Below are 24,789 nucleotides of genomic sequence, written 5' to 3'. Positions count from 1 at the left end.
AAAACTGCCATTGCGAGCTGTCTTGATACAGCGGTACAGGTACTGGGTGGCTGCCAATAATTCCTACTGTTTAATTAATTTTTCGCATCTTTTTTAAAATACAATATTTAAATATAGCAGAAAACAGTCAATAAATCGTGGAAACAAATAACGCAAAATTTCGGAAAACATCGCAAAACCCCTGGGAAAACCTCTTAAAATAACTGTTCTAGCACTCAACAAGTTAACGGGTAAGTTAACACTTGTTCGTTTTTATGCTTTGCTTTATTCATCTTCATTCATAAATCGAAATAAACACAAAGTTGTTTTTTTTATAAAAGAAAATTTTATTTTCTTCATCATCCTCTGTCAAACGTTCCGTTATCGATGCTATGTATGCTTTTCTGTTTTGTTTTGTCTTTTTTTAATATTCGTTGCTTGCCCTATCGTAATGGGTGTTGCCACTGTGTGTACTAGTACATATCATACATACATTCATACATGTTACAGGGGGGGGAAGTTAAAGAAGAAAACAGTATCTCAAATATAACGCTAGCATCTCACGCCGTTTCCGTCTAATTCATTTGCATTTTTGCATATTAAATTTCGATCCATCTACTGCCCATTACTACCTCTAGCACTATTACTTCCAAGATGGGTTTCTACACCTCTGTTTGACACTACATCATCATCATCATCATCATCATGATCGTTTTGCTTAGCAACTATTACTTTTAATTACTTTCTTCCTTCAATCTCCCCCTTTGCTCTCTACGCGATTTACAATGCCTTCGTTTGATTGTTGTTTGTTTGCCAGCATTGTAGCCACACTTTCCACCTGAAGGGCGGAAGCTCTTCCGACGATATGTTACGATCGCTTATCACCTTTACATATTTTTGAGTATTTCCATATTGCTCGTTTATTGCTTGCCACGGTTCTACAGTATTTACAAAAACAAAAAAATATTAAAGAGAATATTTCACACATCGCTAGTGGACGCGATAGCAGGCTTGGACGGATATGTTTATGTGAAGTTCTCTTCTTTCACTCTCTCTCTCGCAGCACGTTGCCACCGCGTCTGATTCGAGTTAGGTTGGGACAGGAAGGATGGGAAGTTCGTTGGGTTTCAAAAAATAAATTAGATCTTTTCCAGCATTTTGTTTTGGCGAGGAAGGGAAGGGAAAAGGAGAGGAGGGAAAAAGGGAAACCCATGGTTAACGGTTCGCGCTCAGTACTCGTACGTGCCGAACACGTGCGCACCGCGACGCTGGGAGGTGGCGGCCGAGCCCGCATCAATGGCTACCGGGCTGCCGTGGTACAGCAATGGCGCCGGCGGTCGGATCGCCGTCCGCCGGAACTCGGACGGTGCGTACGCCGGCTCGAACGGCACAAACTCGCTGTCCGGCTGATGGACGTACCGGTTGCGGAAGAAGTTCTGCGGCGCACTGCGCGTCAGCGGCTTGAGCGTCGGGTTGAGCGCATCGTTCAGCGTCACATCGTACTCGTCGTCGTACAGCTGGTCGAGCGTCTTCACGTTCACCACCTCCTGCTGCTGCTGTTGCTGTGGTGGTGCCTGCGATGGTGGTGCCGGTGGCGCTTGCTGCTGATTGCGCTGCTTGCCGGACACTGCCTGCGGTGTGGTGGCACCGTCAATGTCGATGCGGAACGGGGCTGGCTTTTCCGGCTCGGACGACTTGCCGCCGGCCGGCTGCTTCGCTACACCGACTGGCTGTAGACCGCGGGCCAGGTATGGGTTGCCGCCGCGGCTAGGAAGAAAGGGCCGCTTGGTAGAGCGCACCGGCGCACGGGCAGTGCTCGCGCTCTCCGTCGCCGGTGGCTCCCGCTGCTGGGACTTTTTCGACTTGAAGTTGCTGTACAGAGCGGCCTGCGGTCGGGCAATCACAGATGGGCGTGGCGCGGGCACATCGTACTCGGCATCTTCCTCCTCCTCCACCCGTTCCGGCAGCACGTTGCGGTTCGGTTTGGAAGGCGCTGGCGCTGACTGCGGCTGGTGCTTTATGCCCCCACGCGATCCACCCTTGGCCAGCTCGGAATTGTCCCTGCCGTTGATGCGCTCGCTCTGCTCCGGCTTGCGCACGCTGCCCGGTGCCGTACGCAGGGGCAAATCTTCCTTCGCCACGATCACATCGTCGTAGTACACCACATCGGACGAAGCGCTCGGACGGGGCGGCTTCCCGTCCGCCTCCTTGCGCTTATCGTCACGCCTGGCCGGTACCTCCTCGTACTCGTCGTAATACTCCGGCTCGGGCGCTGCCGTCGTCGACCCCTTCGCACCCTGCTTCCCGCCCGCCGCATCCGGATTGACGTACGCGTACTTGCTCTTCTCGTTCAGCGGCACCGGCCGATTGATGCGCGGCGCTGCCCGGGGACGGTCGTAAATGCTCGAGCCGGACGGTTTCACCGTCACCACGTCGTTCTGCTGGCGCCCTTTGTCCGCGGCACGACGCCCACCACCACCACCACCGTACGATCCGCGTGCATCATAGTCGTCGTCCTCCTCCTCGTCGACCTCGTCCTGATAGCGCCGATCGTCGTAGGCCGGCCGCTTGGCCGCTGGTTTTCTTTCCTCCACTACCGAACCACGGCGGCTTTCCGCATCACCCGCGAACGAACGACGATCCTCACCTACCGCCTGCCGGCGACTGTCGACCGTCGGTCGGGATGGCCGCCTTCGTTCGTTCACCGTCGCCACCGGCCGCTTCTCTTCCACCTCATCCAACGGCATGGGACGCCGCATGGGACGCTCATCCGCGACCGGGCGTCGATCACGGTCCCGTCGGCGATCGTCATAGTACCGGCGATCATCGTCCACCACCGGTCGTCGATCTCCACCGTTGCGCGGGCGTGTCTTCATGCGGTACGGGCGCCGATCCTCCACATAGTCATCGTCCTCCTCGACACGCTCACGTTCCCGCTCGCGGTAGCGCACCCGATCGAACCGCTCGTCCTCCTCGTAGTCGTCGTACAGTGGGCGGCGATTGCGCGGACGGTTCTTGCGGCGCCGGTTGCGCTCCTCGTAGTAGTCCTCCTCGTAGTCCTCGTCGTAGTAATAGTAGTCGACCTGCGGACGCCTTCTGCGCACCGGTTTGCGCAACGGTTTCGGTCGCGAGGGAACCGTCGTGGGAGCGGCCGTAGTTGACGTTGTCGGTGGTGGTTTTACCGTGGTCGTGGTGGTCGCCTTATACAGTGGCTCGTTTCTGGAAGCAACACACAATCGTTCAGAACAATTTCATTTTAAATTCCAGCCAGATCACACTTACCGGAACCAGTATTTGGGCGAGTTCTTGCAGTCCACCTCCGACGCGAAATGGCAGATGAAGGTCTTCTGGTCGAAGGCCGTATAGTTGGCGCACAGGAAGTCGTACCGAATGCCGTGGATGCAGTGATGGTACAGCTGTAGAAATAAGCCCCCGCCGAAAAATCGGAAAAAATGATTAACTCCACGAGAAAAACAAGTGGCGAATGGCCATCGACTTACCTGACAGTTGTACTTGATCGAGGCGTAGAATCCATCGTGCAGTTTCGGATCGCACGTGAACTCGATGTCCTCCTCCGCCGGTACCGAGTCCAGGAAGGGATAATTGGACAAATTGAATCTGGCGGTAGCGGAAAAGGGCACACGAGATTAATATGGAAGGGGGCATAGGTTTTTGTTTTGTGAGCGACGCACTCCGTGGCCGTGACTTACCCTCGCAGCTCTCGAGGCAAATTTGGATCCCAGACATAGTCGACCTGCGGTATGCCGGTTAGAGGAGCCTTCGTCACTGCATCGTCGCCTTGTTCGACGGCCTAGAAGGGGAAAGGAAATTTGAAAATGATTCAAAGTCAATTATTAGACGGTTGGAAAATGCATGCTTAATCGATTAATTTTGTAATTAGGAAATTATTCTTCGGAGCCACATAATCGCTACCGCCATATTGATTGGTCTTTTAACGATCATTTTGTGTTACGCGAATTACGCGAAGTTTGAAATTGATGGTATAAAAATAACTTAGGGATTAAATTCAACGCGGAAACAGCCAATTTGCCAACTAGTTCCGCCATAAACCAAGCTTATAAATGCTAATGTGAAGAATGAGCAATCGAATGTATAAATACTTTGAAGCGCATTTTATTTAGACTAGTTAGTTTGGCCCGGTTAAAGAGCCACGCAAAGTAAGGCACCCCTTAACTCCTAAAATGTACGCCAAAAGCAGCGACTCCCAAACTTCTTCCAGTTCAGGAACTAAAGCCAAATGCATAACTGATATGTTGATTGTTCTGGAACTGACCATGTCTTGGCCTCCTGAATCCTGAACCAAAAACGGAACTGAGACTGACTATGAATTCGAACCGTTCCTGGAACAGATCCCGAACCAACATTGGTCCTAAAACTGATCCTACACCAGTACTGGTGATCCAAGATTCATAACGATCCTGGAATTGATTCTGATCGTCGATGGAAATGAATTACATCCTGTACTGGTCCTAAAACTGATCCCAAGCCCACAGCGATCCAATACCGTTGCTGGAACTGATCCCGAACCCATACTGATGCTGGTACTAATCCTATAGGAATACCGTTCCTAAAACTAATCCCCAACTTATAACGGTCGTGGAACTGATCCCAAAACCAACATCGGTACTAAAACTTATTCTAAACCCAAACTGGTCCTGCTATTGATCAAAGATTAATACCGTTCCTGGAATTAATTCTGATCGTATACCGCTACTGGAATTGAATTTCATCCCGTACCAGTTTTAAAACTGATCTCAAGTCCATTACGATCCAATGCCATTTCTGAAACTGATCATGAATTAATGCCTTTCCTGAAACAGATCCCGAACCCATACCGATTCTGGTACTAATCCTTTAGCGATATCTTCCTAGAACTAATTCCGAAGCGATAATTCCGAGCAACCGATAATTCGAGGAACTGGACCTTAACCACCCCAATTTTGAAACTACCGCTTTTTTACTTTATTTGTTGTTATTTGTTCGTCCCCAAAATTTGTTCGGAGATTTGTCTCAGTGATGGAACGCATCGCAAACTTATCCTGTAGTGGTGGGAGCTCGGAATCGGACCTACCCGATTCCGATTCCATGTTCGGAATAAATACCGGAGCCGATTCCGATGCTGCAATCAATTCCGATTCCGGAGTCTGATCCGGAGTTGAATCCGGAATCGATTCCAGAATCAGAATCTGCTCCGGAATCGGAATGCACCTGCGAATCGCAATTTGTTCCGGTAACAGAATCAGAGTTGACTCCTGAATTGGAATTAGCTCCCGAATGAGAATCAGTTCTTGAATTGAAATAGGAAGTTTCAGAGGCGTAATCAGACCGCGTAATCTCCACGAGAATGGATCGTTTACAATTAAATTTTGATTTTTCAACGGCTATCAATACGTAGCATCATTGGATCCAAATGTGTCTTCTTATGGAGATTCAACTCCAATTTCGAAGTCGATTCTGTTTTCGGAGCCAATTCCGATTCCAGAACCGATTTTGATTTCGGAGCCAATTTCGAATCCAATTCCAGAACCATTTTCGAAGCCGATTCTGATTCTGGAGCCAATTCCGGAGTTGATTCCGGAGCCGATTCTGGAAACTAATTCCGCATCTATCCTGATCTTCTAACCAGTATAATTCTTAGTATCTTAGTATCAGTAAACACGTTCTGGGCAGCATTTCCTTTTTTTCTTATTGTGAATTTCGGCGTCGACATTCGTAACTAAATTTAGAGCTTTTGCCTCAATCATCCCCTGACATAAAACAGTTTATCCAATTAATCTATTCTAAAACAACATCCTCTATTGCTCTCCACCTGGCTCTCCAACAAATGCGCACTGTTTCCATTTTTCATAGCACACATTATCTCTCACCATTATCAACATAATCATTTCGAAACATCCATTCAATTTGTTTGCTATTATTTCAACCTTTCGGTACATACTGCGTGCAAAAAAAAAATCCCTCAAAAGCCGTCCATTACCTACGGCTACGGTATGCGTATGGCAGTAAACAATTGAACCGTTCAAGATGAAGTGTGGCACGTTACGAAACAAAATCCCCCTCCCCTCCAAGTACGAGGTTTGGTGGGAGTGATCGTGGCCGGTGTAAAATTATCCTCCCCCGTCCGTCCGTCGACACCCGTTATCTCTGAACCAACACATGGAAAATCTACATCCCCATGTCTGGTTGCCCGGTAATGGTGAACAGAAATGGTCACTTCCACTCTCGGTCAGGTGGGCTGCATATCGCCGGAAATGATCGTCGTTGTTGCACTGGACCAACGAACCCAACTTCCGTACAAATCTGGTTGATCTCGCGTCTTTTTGATACCCTTTTTCCGCAGATTTTCCTTGCAGCGGTATGTCCATTATTTTCTGCTCTTTTTGTTAAATCCGTTTGCCAAACGTGTACGTAATCGCGTTGCCAAAACAAAATGCACACTGTGTGCGAACGGCATCAAAAACGCAGTGACGACTACATATCGGACACGGTGCAGTGCAACGCTGCGCAAAACGACATAGAGTTTTCTCTCTGACGCTCGACGCCGACACCGATCGATGGTGAAAGAAAAGAAAAGGTGAAATTTACTCCCTATGCCTTTCTTCTGGCCGGCCAGACGCCGCTTGTTCCGCCAGAGCCACGGTTTTGCATGCCACGGTGTAGTACACATTGTGCAGTACAGCACAGCGTTTGTTTGGCGGCGAGGGAATTATTATCGGAACGGTATGCTCTTATGCCAGGTGGAAGCTTTCTATCTTTCCACGAAAGGCTGGACCAACGTTTGCAACGGGTTAATTAGTGACGATGATGATGATGATGAGGTTGTTGTTGGTGGGAGGGTTTTCAGCTGTTTAAGAATCTGTACTCTCGATGTCGGTTGCAAGCTGGTCGGGTTGGGTTGTTGAACTGCTGTTTCGTAACGTCTACGCGGGGCGTCTTCTTATTTCGTTGCACGATTGCCATTTCATGATCATGGTGGAAGGTCTTGCGATTATGGATGGGTTTGTTTGATCTTTCTTTACGTAATTCATGTTGGCCGTACCGTTTAGAGCGATGAATTTGATTACAAAATAATTACAATCAACCGTATAATGCTCGGTGATAGAGGAACATTATAGTTTCAGAGCTATTTGGACAAACATTGCCCCTAAACACACTCATTTAGATTATCTTAAGCAAACAATTTGCCTTAGATATGCATTGTGAGTTATATATTTTAGTCGGTTTTGTTCATTTCTTTTGGATAAAACATCCATCCCACAACTTCTGTCCACTTTCCCATCGACCATTCCATCTTGATATTGCACCGACCATGCAATCGGTAAAGAATGTTAACTCAAATAATATCCCACCGGCAAAGGTTCGAAAGAAGTGCCGACAAATTTAAAAAAAAAACCCAAAAATAAAACAAACAAAAAATTTACCCCAAAAAATGCAAACCTTCTCTCGATCGTCGGATATTACCTAACCCGTGTGAAAACATTATCTAAGCGCTAGACAGAGCGCTCCTCCTTCTGAACTCCCACAGCCGATCGCAGTTAACCTCAATTTTGAATAATTGTGCGTGACGAAAGTGTCATTTTTTGAATTAACTTTTTTAATCCATACCAGAGCACGAACGGTTCATTATCCATTCCGGAATGGTGCGCCCTCGGCCGGCTGGCCAGAATCGGCAATGAGTTTTGTGTAATAAATCGAGAGAAATTAGTTCAAAAATTCAAGCGCCGTGATCGGAGCAGGGAGCCGAGGGAACCGTTTTAGGTTGCTTGAAGGTGTCATCGATTGCTACGCGCCACCGGGACGCCCTTCTCTTGCGCTGGTTCCTGTGCCGCGTAGTACTTCCGCTTCGTCGCTTTTGATCGATTGCCATTTTCAATGACGGTCGTTTTTTGGTTACGGTTCCGCTCGATCAACATTCATCGGGCATCGATCGGTGACGGGAAGGGTCTTTTGCTTTAAATTTCACCCATCCGGACAAAAGGTTTTCAGTGTAATACTGTGTGCGTCCGTGGTTGAGTCATCCATGGAGTAGAGCTGGGGCGGGCTTGAAAATTAAATCATTCACATTGCCAGCACATGCACACAAACGCACAAACAGACGGACCGATTTGCATCGCAAGCAGCTGGAACGAAAGCAGATTGAGTGGGCAAAAGTGCATGAAATCATCGTCCGTTTGTCCGGATTATGTTTTGACGGTTTAATTCAAAATTTTGAACGTGTTGATTGTATGCAGATCGGAATGTACAATTAGTTTACGTTGTTCATTTGTAAAAATAAGGCTTTAAATGAAGAATAGTGGAACTATACTACGTAAAAAGCTAAGTTACATAGCAATAGTTCGAATAAAATATTTACAATATTTAATCAAAATCATGATAAATTAACCCAACATTAAAAAAATGCATTGAAAGTCGAATAAGTCTAATAAAAGTCTTATTTTACTGTTGAAAATTAAATTTAGAAGAAAACAATATTACAAAAAAAACAATAAAACAAAACCTCTCAAAATAAGAAGCAAAAAACGTACAAAAACGTTCAAAACTAACCCTTCCTTCTTTATGTGAAAAAACATAATATCGAGCACAAAGTTCAAGATCAAGTTCAAGATCATCCTAAGGCCCTTTTCGACTGCAACGTAAGCGTAATACTATGACACCACAACCCGGGACCTTTTACCTGTTTCGGGGCGGTGTACACACCCCACGGTGGCAAGCCACTTTCTTCGCTGAGGTCACCATTTCGTTCCGGGCTTCCGGCCATCCGTATTCGTTGGCCATTGCTGTGCAACAAAGTAACGAAACCTGTCACCAAATGCAAATGACGACGTTGGTACGGTTGCAGGTAGCAGCATACTATGCTACTAACGACGCAACGACCAAAGTGGCCTTTGGCCGGTTTCGTTCACCATAAAAGGTGCCACCTGGGCAACAGCACGGTAAACACGGACCGATGATTAGGCCGTTCGTGGCACGTGCCCCATCCGTTTGGGCATCGTAAAGAGGGAAGAGAGCGGAGACTGGCGAGGTTTTCTGTTGCAATAGTTCGTGTGGCACGAAGCTGGTGAATCCTCCTCGTTCGTGATTAGTTTATGAATAATAACCCGTACAACCCCCGTTAGGCAGGGTTGATTGTTTGGAAATGTTTTCGAGTCCCGCCCAACGAGACCGCCCAAAACAAAAGGGCACCCATCTCGGTACGCGGGAATCGTTAGTGTACGTTTGCGCGTCGATTAACCCTTTTTCGGACGGCTTTCGGTGTCGTAAGCTGCTTTTTAATAGGTTAAGGTTAATGGAAACGACCGATATGCGCACGGCTTCGGTGGGCGGTCAGCTCAGATAACACGATGGCATAAGGCAAGTGTGTCATCGACACCATTCGTTAGGCACGCAAGCGACTATCAGTTACGGACCGCCACGGGGCGCCCTCTGCCGGATAATGCTTGAGGTACAAAACTGTACTCCACAGTACAGTGCACGCAAGCAGTGGGCGAGTTTGACATTTAACAAGACAGACACACTCCAGCATCTCAACAACGCCTACTGTATCGTAACCGTGCCGTGGGATTAAGGTTTGGTGCGTTTACCCAACGCGCAACGTGCACTAGCGCAGCGCTACTAAGAACGCTTTGCGTGCGAACTCGCCTGGTGTCGCTAACCTTATTTATTCTTTCCACACACACAAATACACGCAGCAATGATCTTTATCTCGCCCTGATACCCCTTGCTTTGCCGGAGCTGCTGAAATCAGCCGCTCTGCTGGTCGGTGCAGTCGGCACGCAATGCGCAAAAAAGCGGTTACAGATCGCTATCGCACATGTGGCATGCAAGCGCGCAACGTGAAACCCCATGCCATGCAGCGCTACAGTAACGGCACGCACAGCCACGCGAGATCTTGTGCCTGCCACTCAAGAACAAGTGTGGCATTCAGAACAGGTTCAGCGTGCCTTGACAAGAACCCACGATAGTAGCACCAAAAGCCGTGCCGTAAAGGGGGCCCCATATGTACACGTATGTTTCGCAACCCCAACCGGCACACAAACAAACAAACAAAGCCACAATGGGGAAACACAATGGGGAACAGTTCACGGCACTTGCATTCTATTGCGTTCGACCGCCGGTATGCCGTTTCTTCCGAAATGGATAACGTTTTAGATTTGTGTTTTAGCTACACGAGAAACACCACAGCAACAGACAGGTGAATGGAGCAATTTTGCAGCTACGTCAAGGCCGCGGGATTAATTGCACCCAGCACGAAAGAACCGTGGGTCCGATAGTCTAAAAATAATTAGTTGAAATACGTCGTTCGTTAGCCGGAACGGAAGCGGTTTCGATGAAATATGACCGAAAAACTGTGTGTTTACCAACTGCGCGACTGTTTCGAGGGGTTCGTCGCTTAACCACACTGTGTGCGTTTAAAAGCGGTTCAAATTGGTTGCGGCAGTGGTGCAGAAGAACGCGGATATAGAATGGAAGTGTGCTGATTGGAAGTATTTTAGGAAAGCTACACAAATTGAACGTGTAGCTTGTGTAAGAGAACACGAAACAGCGCCATCTGTGTAAATTTGTACCCAAAACACGAGGCTTCTCCAAGTCAAACGCGTTTCAAACAAACCATAATTGACCTAAAATTGTGCTCAACATGCGGTACGCTTCCTCCTTAACCTTTTCGGGTGGGATTGAAGTACAGAAACGACCCATTCGTACGAGTTAATAAGCAAAGTGCGCCGACAAAGTGCACCAGGGTCCGTCCATCATCCGCACCGGACGCAAATGCCGACCGGACCGTGCCGAACCCCGCGGTAAACCATCGACATTCTGTTTCGGTAAAGTAATCTCCTGTAGCATCGCTCGAACATAACCGCAACCAAACCTCGCACACCATCGCCCGCGAAGCGAAGCGAATCAAGAACACCAACAGGCCCCGCGTGACAGCATTTGCATCTTAATTATGCCATTACGACGCATTGTGGCACCCGCCGACATGGGTGATAGGTGGGGTTAGTGAACCACCGCCTGCCCGAAACCCAACTCCAAAAGATGTCGACCGATGCCATCACACGCACACAAACGGTGGTGATGTGGTGCTACTCTCCACAAAGCCGTTTCCAGTCAAGCTTGTTTTTTGCTTGCTAAAGGTTAAGTAATGCTACAATCGACATTTATTTGAATACACTTTACCACGGTGGTTGGAGCCTCTTCAAAGCATGTTTGCTGGACGGTGTGTGTGTACTCCTGCCCCCCTTTTCCGTGCGTTATTATGAGTTATAAATAATTGCTGGCCATCATTGCGTGCGGTATGTCCCAGCACAGCACAGGAAAAAACCCTTCGCGATGGTAACTATTACGACTGGTCTATTTAATTACCCGATCGCGCGGACGCAGGCGCACACACGATCGAGCAGCCCGGTATGTCAGGTGCTTTTCGCCTCTACCAGACACTCAGCTTAGCCATTTAACCGAACCTAAAAAACGCACACACGCACACACATCACAGCAATCCAAGGTGCGTTTGCTTTCCACCTTCCTGCTGTTGGTTGCCGACGGTGCGCGACGGTTGATTTGTTTGCGCTTGCGCGCTATTCTTATTACGCAAGGTGACGCATTGCCGGCTGGGGCCGCCGAGGACCGAGCCTATTCGGTAATGGGGTTTGGTGACGCTTTTTAGTTTGCCCTCCCTGTTCCTTCCCATCTCCTCAGGGTTTTGGGTAAAGTGGGGAAGCTTACGCGAAAGAGCTTAAGAGCAGCTCAAAGTGTGAACAAGAAAGTGGCTGCTCGCGCCGTTGCGAATCTCACGCGGCGTTTGGCATTTCGCGTGCAGTGGTGCGATTTAATTTGCAAAGCTGGAGGAAGACGCGACTCGAGGCGGTTGCTTCGAGTGGCTGCAAGCGCTCCGTGACGAATGGGGAAGGTTTATGGCCTTGTGCCGGCTTCGGTGGTGGATGAGAATGTTGTTTACTAAGTCACAGTCACATCAATCATGGGCGCTATCGAAGGGGGATTTTTGCAATGCAATATTAACCTTTGGTGTTTTTCTACAGAATTAATGGAAAATACTTGAGGTTTTAGGGGAATTTAAATCAGGGGAATTTTGGAGTTTGAGTTCTTCTCGTGTCAACGCTTCTTTCCTAATTCATTTACCATCTTTTAATATTTGCAGTATCAAACGCATACAAAAAGTTAGCTATCACAGTGTCATGGTTGTCAAAGTCGATATAGTCGACATTAAAGTTAAATAAAATTAGTTATTTTATACCAAAGGAGCAAGTTTATAGCAAGTGTTCCAAGCTAAATGTTGTGATCATTTAGAAGTATTTTAGTAGTTTCTTCAGCAGAAATCAGCTGAAAATTAGATTCTTCTCGTGTGTTCAGTGTTTGGATACTAAGAAACCCCTATCCTATATCAAAAGCGCCATCTGGTAGCAATGTAAGTCAAGCTGTGGCATTTGTTACTGACCCATTGTACACGCCTATCTGTCTAGCTTACCAGATAAATAGCTGAATTTTTTAAGACGAAAGCCCATCAAAGCATTAATTAATCTTAAAAACAATACATTTCGAACGATACAATGTTGCAGCCCCACTGGAATTCCTGAAAACATGTCTGGAATTCCTTTTGCTCGTGATATGTAGCAACAAATATTACATAAAAATCCACTTTGTACCATTTGCACCTCCCTTCTTCAGAGTTATTTTCCTATTCTGCAAACTACCTCCCATGAGCAGCGAGCTTAGCATTTTTTACACACATTTTCCATTTTCCATTTTCCACTTCCTGCAATACTTGACCGTTCGGGCTGGCGTTTTTTTGTTGTTGTTGTCTCTACTCCAATTACATGACCACCGTTTGGACTACCAACCACAGCAACCGTGGCACCATCATAATTTGTTCACAATTGCAACCACAAACTGCGTGTGTGTGTGTGCGCGCAGACAACCTGTAATGGTCCATTACAACAGCACTTGGTCCACACAACGGTTGCAGAGGACACAGAACAACGCTCCGAAGGACAACCGTTTCGGCACACGAACGCGGAATCGACCGGTGTACGACCGTCGCCGACATTTGTGGCATTTGCACCGTTAATTAACACCCAATTAGACCACCCGGCCCGGACCCCGTGTTTGTGGTCGGCAGCAGCACGAATCCACGTTCCGCGAAAAACGGGGTAGGTTTTCACTTTTGGACACTTGCACTCGATGACCTAATTCATGCAAACCGATATATGGCATTGGCATACTTAACGGTGGGTGAGTGTGTGTTTGTTTTTGTGCCAGATTCTTACGTCCGCCGTGACATTAGATAAGTCACGATACGGAATCGATTGGCCACAAGGCTACAAGGGTTAGGTACGAATGAGCATTAGGTTGGCAACAAATTGGCATGAGTTGGAGTATTGTTAAAGCATTTCAAGCAATACTAAAACAATGACAACACGATTCCTCTCATGCTTTGGTAGCGCCATATGTTGGAATATAATTGAAATGTGTACATTTCCAACCACAAAGTTGGCTCTGTTCTTGTATTCTCTCTGCCCTTTGATACATCTGCCTGTTTTTTTGGCATATTTCGATTTTTCTTCGATCCCGCACAACCAACAATGCACCGGACAACAACCTCCAGTTGTGAGTTTGCCCTTTTCACTCCCCGACGACCGGTTTGACCTGTGTGAACTCGATTATGAATGAATCGCCTCATCACCGGCAGCCGGCCCACTCCTGCCCAAGCTCCCGGTGCAAGTGCAAGAGAGGAAACGAAAATCCCACTTTCTGTTGGCCCCCGGTATTCGGTTGCCTCACACAGCTGGAAGGACATTACGTCATCCGCCGCCTGGTTGGGATGTTTCATCAGTGTCACCCGGCTGGACTACTTCGAGATGGTAGCTTGGCGATTGGTCGTTGTGGTAGTTTCTTTGGTCGTAATAGTTGTTTTGGCGCTGGAATCTGTCCCCGATGAGGATGCACTGCTTGTAAAGCCCGCAAAATAAAACCAAAAATGGATGACCAGCTGGCCGCTTCGTTGGTGGGTTCATTATCATGTCGCTTGTTCCGAAATGCGCTTGTTCAATAAGAAGTTGAGTTGTAGAAAATCAATTCTACTGAAAAAAAATCATTAATACCTACCACAATTTTCAAACTCATGCTTCAAATATCGGTCAACTGCTTCGATACGCTTCCAGGGCATTCAGTCGCATTCAATTTCATATTTCTTATGCGCAGTCTTACATCATAGCGTGCTCCGGCCATTAAAATGCCATTTTTGTTCGTTTTTTTTTTTGTTGTTGTACGGGACTCGACCGGGTATGCTCGATGTCAACCGAGTCACCCGAGGGGGAGAATCGAGGTGACACATTTCCAACTCAAGCAAGCCAAGGGATGGATCGAAAACGGGGCCATGCCATGTGCAGTCAGCGAGGGAAAAGGGCTCACTCACCGCCCACACAGTAACACCGTTCGGTGGCATACGGCACAACAACACCGTACTGTAATGGAAAGCGAAAGGCAAAACGCTCGTATTACACAGCACCACGTATTACACACCTCCTCCGCAAAGCCCTTTCCAAGCCCAAGCTGGACCTTCGTTTCACAACACCCATGCCCCTGGACGCCCCTGGAATAGGGGAAAAGGGCACACAAACAGACAAACTTGAAAAAAACACGCATCACTTCTGTCCGCGACGATTAACATGTTGCGCAAAAATGGCGCGTAATTCTTGACAAAGCACTTCTGGGTAGCGCTGCCCAGCGCATAACTCATACGTCACGAAGCGGGCGGCTGGTGGGTTGGCTTTTCTTTCCGCACAAGAAAGGGTTTTGCATCGAGCGTATGGAGCGGCGTAAGCGTTACCGAGCTTACACTTACATAAAACATTTCCATTCCACTGCCAATACGCAAACGCCTGAAACCGATCAGTCGAATCGCAACATAAGTGGAGCACTTTACCCAGTCACAATCGCGACCGGTCCTTTTACGATTGATTAGATACCGCTTTGTGTAGGCCCCTTCCCCAGTAGGGCTCGAACGGCTGATCTCATTTTCCCACTTAACTCGCTTACGCATTGACCTACCTCATCTTCTGCTTCGGCCGATTCTTCCGTCGTCGATGAGGCGGCGGCGGTCGTTGTGCTGGTGGTCGTGGTCGTCGTCGTGGTGGCCGGACCGCGGCCGAAGATTAGTGACGTTGCCTTCAACCCGTCCACTCGGACCATCAGCGCTATTATGACTGTAACAAACGGTAACAAGCCGGAAATAGGATTAGAATGTTAATGGCATCACCGTCAAAAAAGCGTCAAGGTTTGGACAGAGTGCTCCATCAGCAGCAACATAAATCCTTGCGGGAATGATTTTAATTACATGGTGCAAACAGCTGCCGTGTGGTTTGAAAGGTATCACTAAGAGCCACATTTTGATTGAAGGAATTAATGAATATATTTAGTAGTAACTCGTAAACTTACCCGCAAACAGTAACAGCCATCGTCGGATCTTTTTCATAGTTTTCCCTGCGAACGCGAAACCAAAGAAGAAAATAATAATGAGTGCATATGAATCATATATTAAGATACACGTGTAACGCATTCACAGTGATTGACAAATGTGTAAGCATGTTAAAAGCAAACGATCTTCATCGTCTTGGCCGGTTGGGCAGCAACGCGATAAGCCCGGCTTAACCTCTCTGCCCAGCGGCAAAGCAGCCCCATTGTATCGTTTTTCGCCATCAGGGTCGGGGGTGTGGTTTGCTTTCCGTGCCGCTGACCTTGACGGACCACCATCATCATTGTACAATGGTTATTGGCAAATTAAGCACAACAAAACACTGAGCTCCGATGATGCTGCAACATCGACCACATGAATGTGCATGATCCCGGCCAACCAATCGAGATCGAACGGAGATCGGTCGAAGTACATCAGCGTGCTGCTGCTGCTGATCGCACCAACAAGATAACCGTGAAGCTGACGCTCCATGCACACATACATCCAGCGTGATGAATGCATTTATAACTGCCACCGGCTGGCGTCTTCACTCGCCTGTGCTCGTTGGCTCGATTGGCGTTAATGGGAAAGGAAATTATTGATGCCACCAAGCAAGGATGGATGAAGCTTGTGATAAGCATGGCGATGTGATTACCCGACCCTCACAGACCCGATCGGTCTGTGAAAGCCACCGTTCATTGCCATTGGAAGGTGGAAGATTGATCGAAAATCGAAGCTGCTGGAACCTGGGTCGGTACGGTGAAGATTGGCGTGCATGAATGGCGATCGGATGGCGAGATAGAGGGCATGTATTGGCAGACTGATGAGGTGTAAATGAAGGTACCAAGGATGAAGAACTAGGTAATGCTTGAAGGGTAGACTTCAGAGATTATCATCATTTCATGACATTTTTTAAGTTTTCAGTAAATTGGCGAGAAATAGAGTTATTTTACGAATCTGTTCTTTATGAAGTATAAAATGCCCAGGGGTTTGTCATACAACAACTTTTGAACGTAGCCATTTTGGAGTCCCGATTTGCGTTTTAAATTACTCAGCAAAAACGTCAACCACTGTGTGATCCCTTTGCGCACAGCAATTGTAAACTCCCCCAAATTATCACCCACGCTTGCTACAATCTGTAACACTCATAATGGAAGCGTACACGAAACTACTACCCGCCACTCAACTGCATACTGCCTACGCGGAAGTCAACGTGACAGAAACGACGGCGAGCTGAACAACACATGGTAACGCGGAAACGCCACACCAACGACACGGCCATCATCCACCGGTGGCATAATCAGGCACAACCACGGTACAAACATACACTTACACACAATCACTTCCTCCCATCGTTTGGGGCTGTTCTTCCTTGGTGAGAAACCAGCGCCACAGAACTGGCGGGTACGCCAGCGCCAAAGAGAGAGAGAGGGTTCCTTTGTGGTGGCTACAACTATAACTTTTAACCGGTCATTAACTTGACAGCTGGTACAGGTACCCGAACGGGAAGCTGCGTTCATGCTGCGCTGCAAACAGAAGCACGGCAAACGCGGCGACAAACGAGCGTTGGCTTTTTGTCCGGCTGGTAGTGCGGCACCGTCGTACCGCCGCAGTGTGCCAACTTCTTGAATGGCTTTGGCAACGTGCCGCACAGACACAATAGAACCGATAGAGCCATTCCGCGTACGGTTCCCATACCGAGGGGGCATCGTTTCTTGTGCGTTTTTATTAACATCTTAACGCACTGCCAGCCGCTGGTTGCCGTCTAAGCTCATGGGCAGCAAGTTTTTGTTGTTGTTGTTGTGCTCTTTTCAATTCACGCTCGATTGGTGCTTATCTTGGCTGCCATACACGAGCAACAGGCCATAAAAGAGCCACTCCACAGGGAGGGGAACGAAAGAAAAACTCGCCATCATCATGGCAACAACTGAGCCACCGAGCAGACTCGTACTGATTCTGCCTCGGGAGTGGTCTCCCCTCGGCTGGGGGTATAAAGAACCCACCGGAAGCCTAGCCCTTGCTGGAGTTCATAACTTTGCATCTTAGCAGTATGTAAATGTCACTAGTTTTGTCACGCTGCTCTGGCGTGCGATGGCAATGGCCCTGCGCACTGAAGGTCACTGGTGTAACAGATTGTAAACACAGAACAGACCAAGCGAGGTTCGTCGCTTGGATTTCATCGAGTTCGTCGCTGCATGTTGCGCATTGAAGTCTTTTGTTCAATTTTGCTAAAATATCGCTCCGGAATCATTGGTTTTGAACGCTTCTTGTTATAGAACGTTTAAAAATCGTTTAAAAAGAATAAAAACATATGAAATTTCATTCAAAGCCCGCTATTTTAATGTTATTTCGCTCCAAAACCACTTCTAATTACATCTCTGGTGATGCACTTTCCTTTTCATCGTTTCATACCGATTCGAATCTACTAAACCGCTATTAAGGTTCTCATTAGTAAAAACACAACGTCCAGCCACACACACACTACTCTTTGCTCGCTCAATGCGCTTGGCAAGAACCAGATTTACCACTTCTATCGCACCCTGCCCTGCCACCGCTGGACACTGGACGTCCTTCACGGCACACCGGATTCACATTCACTTTTCCTGCCCAAGCGCAACAACCAGCGGGTGTCGACTTGGAAACTTATTGCCGTTTCTATTTGTTTTCTTCTTTCTGTCTCTCCTAGCAGCTACTAGCAAACTGGATAGTGTCAACCGGCGTGAAGAGTGGTTTGCCATTTTTGCGATCAACTAGTAGCAAATCGCAGCAACTGCAGCGAAAAGTCAACGTATCGTTCCGTCTCTCGGCCTATACTGGGATGTGTTTATTTTTCTTAATTATGTTTCATGTTACTAAGCCGGGCGGACTGTACAACATGCGTATTGGGAAGTTTTACGCTGCGGTACAGTTTGCCTTGCCTCCCTCACCAGGTTGGAGGGTGGTACGGTTGACGTGATGGCAATCGAAGAGTTCGGTGCACTATTTCAATATAGCCAGACATGTGTGTGGCATGCATGGTGGCAATGGTTTACCTTGGGAGCGAGAAAACTCGCCTCGTACGGTTCCGTTCGCTATGGTGCGTTTGCACAAACCGACGAACTGAAAGTTGCCTTTTGTTACTGTGATAATTATGTGGTGGCGTCAAATGAGCGCGTAAAAACTGTATTGCCTTTATTGAGAGAGATTTAAGAAAGATTTAATGAAATAGCAAGCGTTAAATGAAATTAAAGCTTGTTTCGTGATAAAATTAAACATCGACAGCTCGACAGCCGAACAGTTACGAAACATATTCTGAACCGCAATTAAAGCATTAGCAAATCATGAAACAACAATCTCTTGCTTTCGGCGACAAAATACAATGCAACCAAAACTGACAATGTGGCAACGTTGTTGTGCACCAATCAATAGAACGCGGTTGCATAAAGCGTACCAGAGCTTGTGTAGGATGAGGAAGATCACGATCCGCAGAGCTTGATCGCCAAAAATAGATATGCATTTGCAAGGGGAAGCGTTCAAACTGTGTGTACGATCACGCTTACATCACATCAGCTCCATTCTAGCTTACAGCAACCAACCATAGAACAAATGAAAGGCAAACGGGGTTAAGAAACTGTTTCGTAAGCCTTCCCTTCACCTTCTATCTTGCTCTAATAATTGAAGATCAGTATGATCCTACAACCTCACTATTGGTAAATGCATCTCATCTTAGTAGTAGATCCTTTCTATTACAGTTTTTGCACCATTTCTGCGATGAACATCCCTTGAAAAAGCATTTAGAGAGCAAAAGGAAGAGCAGACAGCAAAATGATTTATCGCAACCCGAAATTAGTTTCAGTTTCAGTTTCAGATCCCCGTTGGGCCGCACCACACGTGGTATGGATTGGGAAGCGTGAACATAATAAATTAACACCACTCAAATCCATCAAGCGAAGCAGCGCAAGACACGGTACGATCGGGGTAGGTAAACATTCACCCGACACCGAAAAGGTAACCTACGCGACTGCGCGTCTGCTGGTACGATCGCACGATCCTACATGATGTTGTAGATGCTGCCAAGATGGTACAAACACACGGCTTAACGGATGGCTCTTGATATTATCAAGCGTGTAGTTTTGAAGGATCGCTCCTTCATCTGATTAGCGCTTTCGGAGTGAGAGGGATGACTTTTTTCGCGAAGTTTTGTTCAACACTAAAAGGCTATTTTTAGACATCATCATTTTGGCACGCCAAACCGTACCGTTGCGGCGTTAAATTAGGATGTCAAGGCTTTCGGTGTTGTTGGTGGCGTTTGTTTTATTTACACCCTTTCAAACTTATTCCCTTTTGCAGCTGCACTGCTTTTCTATCCATTACCACACCTTATATGGAGAACCTAATTCCGTTACCTCGGCACTAAGTGCATACGAGCGGCCCGAGTCGAGTCTAGCTAAATTGAACAAAACAACAACAAAAAAACGGCACAAAACTAGAGCATGCACACAAGAGATTGTGCAACCTTGTGCAGTTTTATATCGTAGCGACAAGTACACAGCCGGTTGTACCTTGCTGCCACCGACGACGGACCGTTCGTGCCAACCGAGTACTACCGATTTAGCCTTCCAGATTACACTTGCACACACTCGTGCACTACCCACTGTGCCTTGGCGAGGGCGATTAATCAAGAAACATTGAAGTAAAAACAAGCCTTCCCCGCCAAACAACAACAGCCACTCGTTGCCCTGTAAGATTGTACATTTCTTCTACATCTTCCCTTTTGCGCGGCCCGCAGCAGCACATATAACAACGATCATACGTTTCTTTATGCTGACCTGATCACCTGACCCACTGCACGATACACGACCACGCACTCCCAAGGCTTCACGGTGCTCCATATTTCCACGATGGCGTGTCGTGCAGAAAACGCCATGCAACGGGCAGGAGGTGATCCAGTCAATCGCCGCGCCTCATCCAATCGATCGAACGGGTGAGAAAGTAAACCTGTTTTCCCTTCCCAACCGGCCACAGCTACAGCGGATAGTGCAATGAAATCTACCGTGATCTGTAGCTAGAGTTCTAACAGCACAATAACACAACACGAGCTAGGGCTAGGTAAATCGCCTTAAAGACAGGGCGACTTCTAGCAGGATCACACCCCAAAGGGAGTGCCATAAAGGGGAATAGTTGTTTTTCTTTTTTGATTTTAATTTGCCACCCCAAAAACCATACTGCTATGTTGCTTGCCTATACAAGCGGACCCCACCCAGCTGAAACCCGGTATCAAACCGATTACGCAAAACGACCTTCAAATCGGTGCCGGTGAATGTTGATTTTTAGGAATACATTAGCTCTGAACTTTCCACTTCCGCCTGCCGCAAATGTGTGGCGTGCGAGCGTGTTTTTATCTCTTTCTGGAGGCTATGGAAGTCTGCCCAACGACAGCCATCGAAGCCAAGCCACCAAACCTGATGCTGGGAACTCGTTTTTCTTTCGCGATTACCAAATAATGCTGACGATCTTTTAGTAGGCCACATGATAAGACAATAGGTCGCGCGCTGCGTGTCTGGGAGGTTGGTTTCGCGTGGCGGTGCAATTAATGTTGTTGTTTGTGACGCTTTTTTTCTTGGACTACCGCTTTGGAGGTGATTTTGAAATGTGATGGTGAAACATAGCGGTTTTGATTTCAGTGTTTGAATGGCTTTGAATGGTTTGAAGGTTGTTAATTAATTAGGCTGCTGTGAGCATGGTGATCTTTTTATCAAATGATATCTGATCTGACTGATCGAAAGATTGGTCATTAAAATGTTATCCTGAGTTGTTCAATTGACTAGCAATAACAAGTGTATTGTGTTATTTAATAGAGCAGTGGTTAGGTGAATGATCTAATGCACAACAGGTGATGAGTTCGAATCTGATCTAAATCTAAATCTCAGCAAGCAGTTTTTATTACACAATTGTGAAGAGTTGATAGAAAATTCAGTTAAGTAATGCCTCAATTCACAATGTAAGGAAAAAAGTGGATACTATTTGTATGAATGAAAGTGGTGTTATAATACAGGATTTTTTTACATTTTTATAAAATATTAATTTATTAAATAAAGCGGTTCATAAAACGTTAATATTCTATTTTGAGTAGTTGGGAAATCTTCATAAATGCGTATGAAACGGTTTTATTCAGTAATTAGAAGAGAATCCATCAATTTCTTCTAAATGACAACTTTTAACTAACAAAATGAAAATAGTCGTATATGCGATTCGTCGTAACAAGAGGGCGTAATATCTCCAGGGTCTCTTGTACTTTACAAATGAAGTTTATTCTTCAAACAACAGCTGCAACTATCAACAAAAATGAACTTAATGAACATTTTCAACATCTTCAGTGCATATTGACAAATGTTAACCCAGCTGGTGTATGACAGAACTTAAGCTACGCCAGGAAAGCTCACTTCGAAGTGTAATGGCGACTGATATTAACAAGATTGATGTACTTAGCGAAACGACCATCTACAAACTAATAAATCATTCCTTTTGCTTCCCCCTTGCCCTTCCCCAACAATTTAATCTTCACTTTCACTATTGACAATGCCTTAACACCATCTGATTGTGTAACCGGTAATGAAGGACTGCCTGTATTAGCAACAACTGTGCTGTTAAAAACCATCATTAAGCTTATAAGCCCGCAAGCTCCCCCCTCGAGGGCCATAATAAACTATTTGTGCATGTTCTGTTTGTTCATTTCCATACAGTCCTATTCCAATTATCTTTGCACCGGTATGCAAAATCAAAACCCTTGACAAACACTCACTAATGCCCTGACCGTGTCACTAAGAATTAGATTGTTCAGCGTCCCACAGCAGAGTGTGGTTTACGTACGTCAGCAGAGCGTCGTCAGCAAAACGGAACCACGTCTCTGCCAGCCAACGAGCCTCGGTTGGGCCAGAGCGTTGATGAAAGAGAAGGTAATTTATAACACGCGCTTTCGGTTGCTAACGGGTGTGGCAAACCGACGCCAGGCGGCAAAAGTGAATGGCGCACCCCACTTCTAAGTGTCACTGGCGCTGGATCGAAGAAGTAGAAGGAAGGAACCGTGCTGTGATTTATAGAATGTATCGAAATTCGTTCGACTTCCAGCTAAAGTCAAAACACTCTAAATCGAAGTCACTACCGGATTGAAGAATGGGGTAAGCTTTAGGGCAGCTTGGAGAGCTTTTTTCATTATTAGGTGTTTCACCAGCAATCGCTCGATGGTGAAACTACGGCTGTGCACCTACGGCTGTGAAAATAGTAAAGCAGCGCGAACTGTGCCCCAATCGGTAATTTGCATGTCATGTTCATGGGGGTAGTTTGGTTTGTAAAACAAAAATCAATCTTCAATCTTCAACACGCGCCCAAACATGTACCGTCAGCGCGTGTCGGTAGTTTCTAGATCTCAATAAAAAACCCCACCAATAGAATGACCTTCAAAACTAAAGCAACACACGGTTGTGTGGTGAAGCAAACGAAAGCGAAATCACAATTTAAAAAGGATCGTTAGTGGTTTTGTTGGGTTAGTTTCGTTACTATTGCTTCAATTTCACACAGACACACACACACTTACACACATCCCGAGTGCAGGAAAAGGAAGCAAAACACCTTCCATTAATAAACACTATGCCGCTCCATCTGCCGGCAAAACATTATACTCAACTAGCTCAACCGGAACCGAGATCGTGCGCTTTGGTGTTTCCTCCCGAGTTTACCCTGCATCTATTTGCCCCATGCTTCTCATGCTTGCGATGGCAAACGCGAACATGTTTACATGCTGTTTTTGTTAATGTTTTATCTCGCGATTTATTTCGTGTGCCGTTAAGTTTTCTTTGCATTTCAATCGAGCTCAACACACAAGCTCACAGCCTGAAAGGTGATGACCAAACTATGCTCTGCTACTCTCTTCCCCAACTTCACAGACAGCGTGTGTGTGTGTGTGTTGTGTGCGTTTCGTCTTAATCTTCTGCTGCCGTTTTCCACACCTTTTTACACACTTTCGATTTCGACCGAGCTTAGATTCGGCTATTATTTCATCGTGCTTCACTCTCGTTTCGATAGCGCGGCTGACGCGATGTTGCGATGTTGCAGAGTGTTGTAACGTTCCGTGTGTGGGCTTTGTAGGCATGCAAATGTTTTGGCAATTTTGGCTTATTTAATCGATAGGTATTATTTTACATTACCATTGTATTCAAAGTGTTTGAAATTGCATTTAGAATTAACCTTTTATTATTATAATTATATCTCATTCCTTTTCCCTACACTGCGTCACTGTACTTCCCCGATGGATTTCCAACTGATGGGCAAAGCTTAATGCTCAAGGAATACCTTTGCAGGAAACCTTGACATCGAAAGCATCACGTTTAACCGTCTTCCATCGAATGCGACAGCAACCCCGGACGAACGGACGGAAACCACGGGCACGGAAGGTTTGATAAATGTATTGCTTCCTTTTTAGCTCCGGTGGGATTTCCGGCCCATCAGGGCCGTGGAGGTATGGGCAACATTTCACACGGCCGGCCTCGAGCGGACGGGGAAAAACACCCATTTTGCGGCGTGCAAGGCACCCGATGGCAATGATTTGTGCAGTGGGCTGTCCGCCCCTTGTTACATGGATAAATTTGCATGCAAATGGTAAATAAGCTCATTTACAGCGCGGGACCGTAGTAAACTATTTTTTATCAGATTTGCAAAAATCGGTTCTTAAGCAGTTCATTTTATTCCACACTTGCGTTACAACAGTCATTATAACATTATAACAGTCGAATATGTTCAAAACATTTTTTATTAAATCTAAGTAACGTATTACTTAAGGACATTTGGCTCAGATTATTTTCATGTTTTACTATAGATATCCTTTTTTCGAAATTTAGATATTTTAGTGCCAAGTAATGCGATATAGAACTTTCTTTATTAGAGCCGCTACAATACAGACTACAGCGTCAGACTTTCTTAGTCATTGCCATTTTCAAGCCCGCGTTACAGCTCGAGTGAAATAAAAGTGAATTATTGGGGTTTTTTTGCTATATTTAATTAAATATTAATTAAAATATAGCTTATCGTACACCAAAAGAAAGGAAATTCAATAACCCATCTATTAAAACTATAAAACATATTGAAATAATGAATTTAATGTATTACTTTGTGATTCCCCGCTGAACAAATAGGATGAATTGAATATCTTTTTTTTTGTTGTACGATAAGCCATGTTCTAATAAAAATTTAATTAAATATTGCAAAAAAAAAACAAACTTTCACTTTTACAAAAACTCTAAATCGACCTTTAGAAACGATTAATGCTATTCATTGGCGCTGCCACATCA

At 46.2% G+C, this 24,789-nt stretch overlaps 1 protein-coding gene across 5 annotated transcripts in view; it reads right to left on the bottom strand.

Annotated features, from left to right (window-relative positions):
* Nucleotides 1–245: 245 nt before the first annotated feature.
* LOC120893704 (zinc finger CCCH domain-containing protein 18) overlaps nucleotides 246–24,789 on the bottom strand; it is a 37,276-nt gene continuing 12,732 nt past the window's right edge. For all 5 annotated transcript variants that reach the window (XM_040295747.1, XM_040295749.1, XM_040295748.1 and 2 more), the window contains exons 3-8: nucleotides 15,451–15,495; nucleotides 15,064–15,218; nucleotides 3,690–3,790; nucleotides 3,480–3,597; nucleotides 3,262–3,395; nucleotides 246–3,198 (exon numbers count right to left, since the gene is read on the bottom strand). In XM_040295747.1, the coding sequence (XP_040151681.1) occupies nucleotides 1,209–3,198; nucleotides 3,262–3,395; nucleotides 3,480–3,597; nucleotides 3,690–3,790; nucleotides 15,064–15,218; nucleotides 15,451–15,487 (2,535 nt within the window). In that variant the 5' untranslated portion in view covers nucleotides 15,488–15,495 and the 3' untranslated portion in view covers nucleotides 246–1,208. The remainder of the gene's footprint in view (nucleotides 3,199–3,261; nucleotides 3,396–3,479; nucleotides 3,598–3,689; nucleotides 3,791–15,063; nucleotides 15,219–15,450; nucleotides 15,496–24,789) is intronic.

Source organism: Anopheles arabiensis, chromosome 2 (genome assembly GCF_016920715.1).
Source record: "Anopheles arabiensis isolate DONGOLA chromosome 2, AaraD3, whole genome shotgun sequence".
In the NCBI taxonomy this organism is placed as follows: Eukaryota; Metazoa; Arthropoda; class Insecta; order Diptera; family Culicidae; genus Anopheles; species Anopheles arabiensis.
Note: the sequence above shows the minus strand (reverse complement) of the source record. Positions and strands in the feature narration are given on the sequence as shown.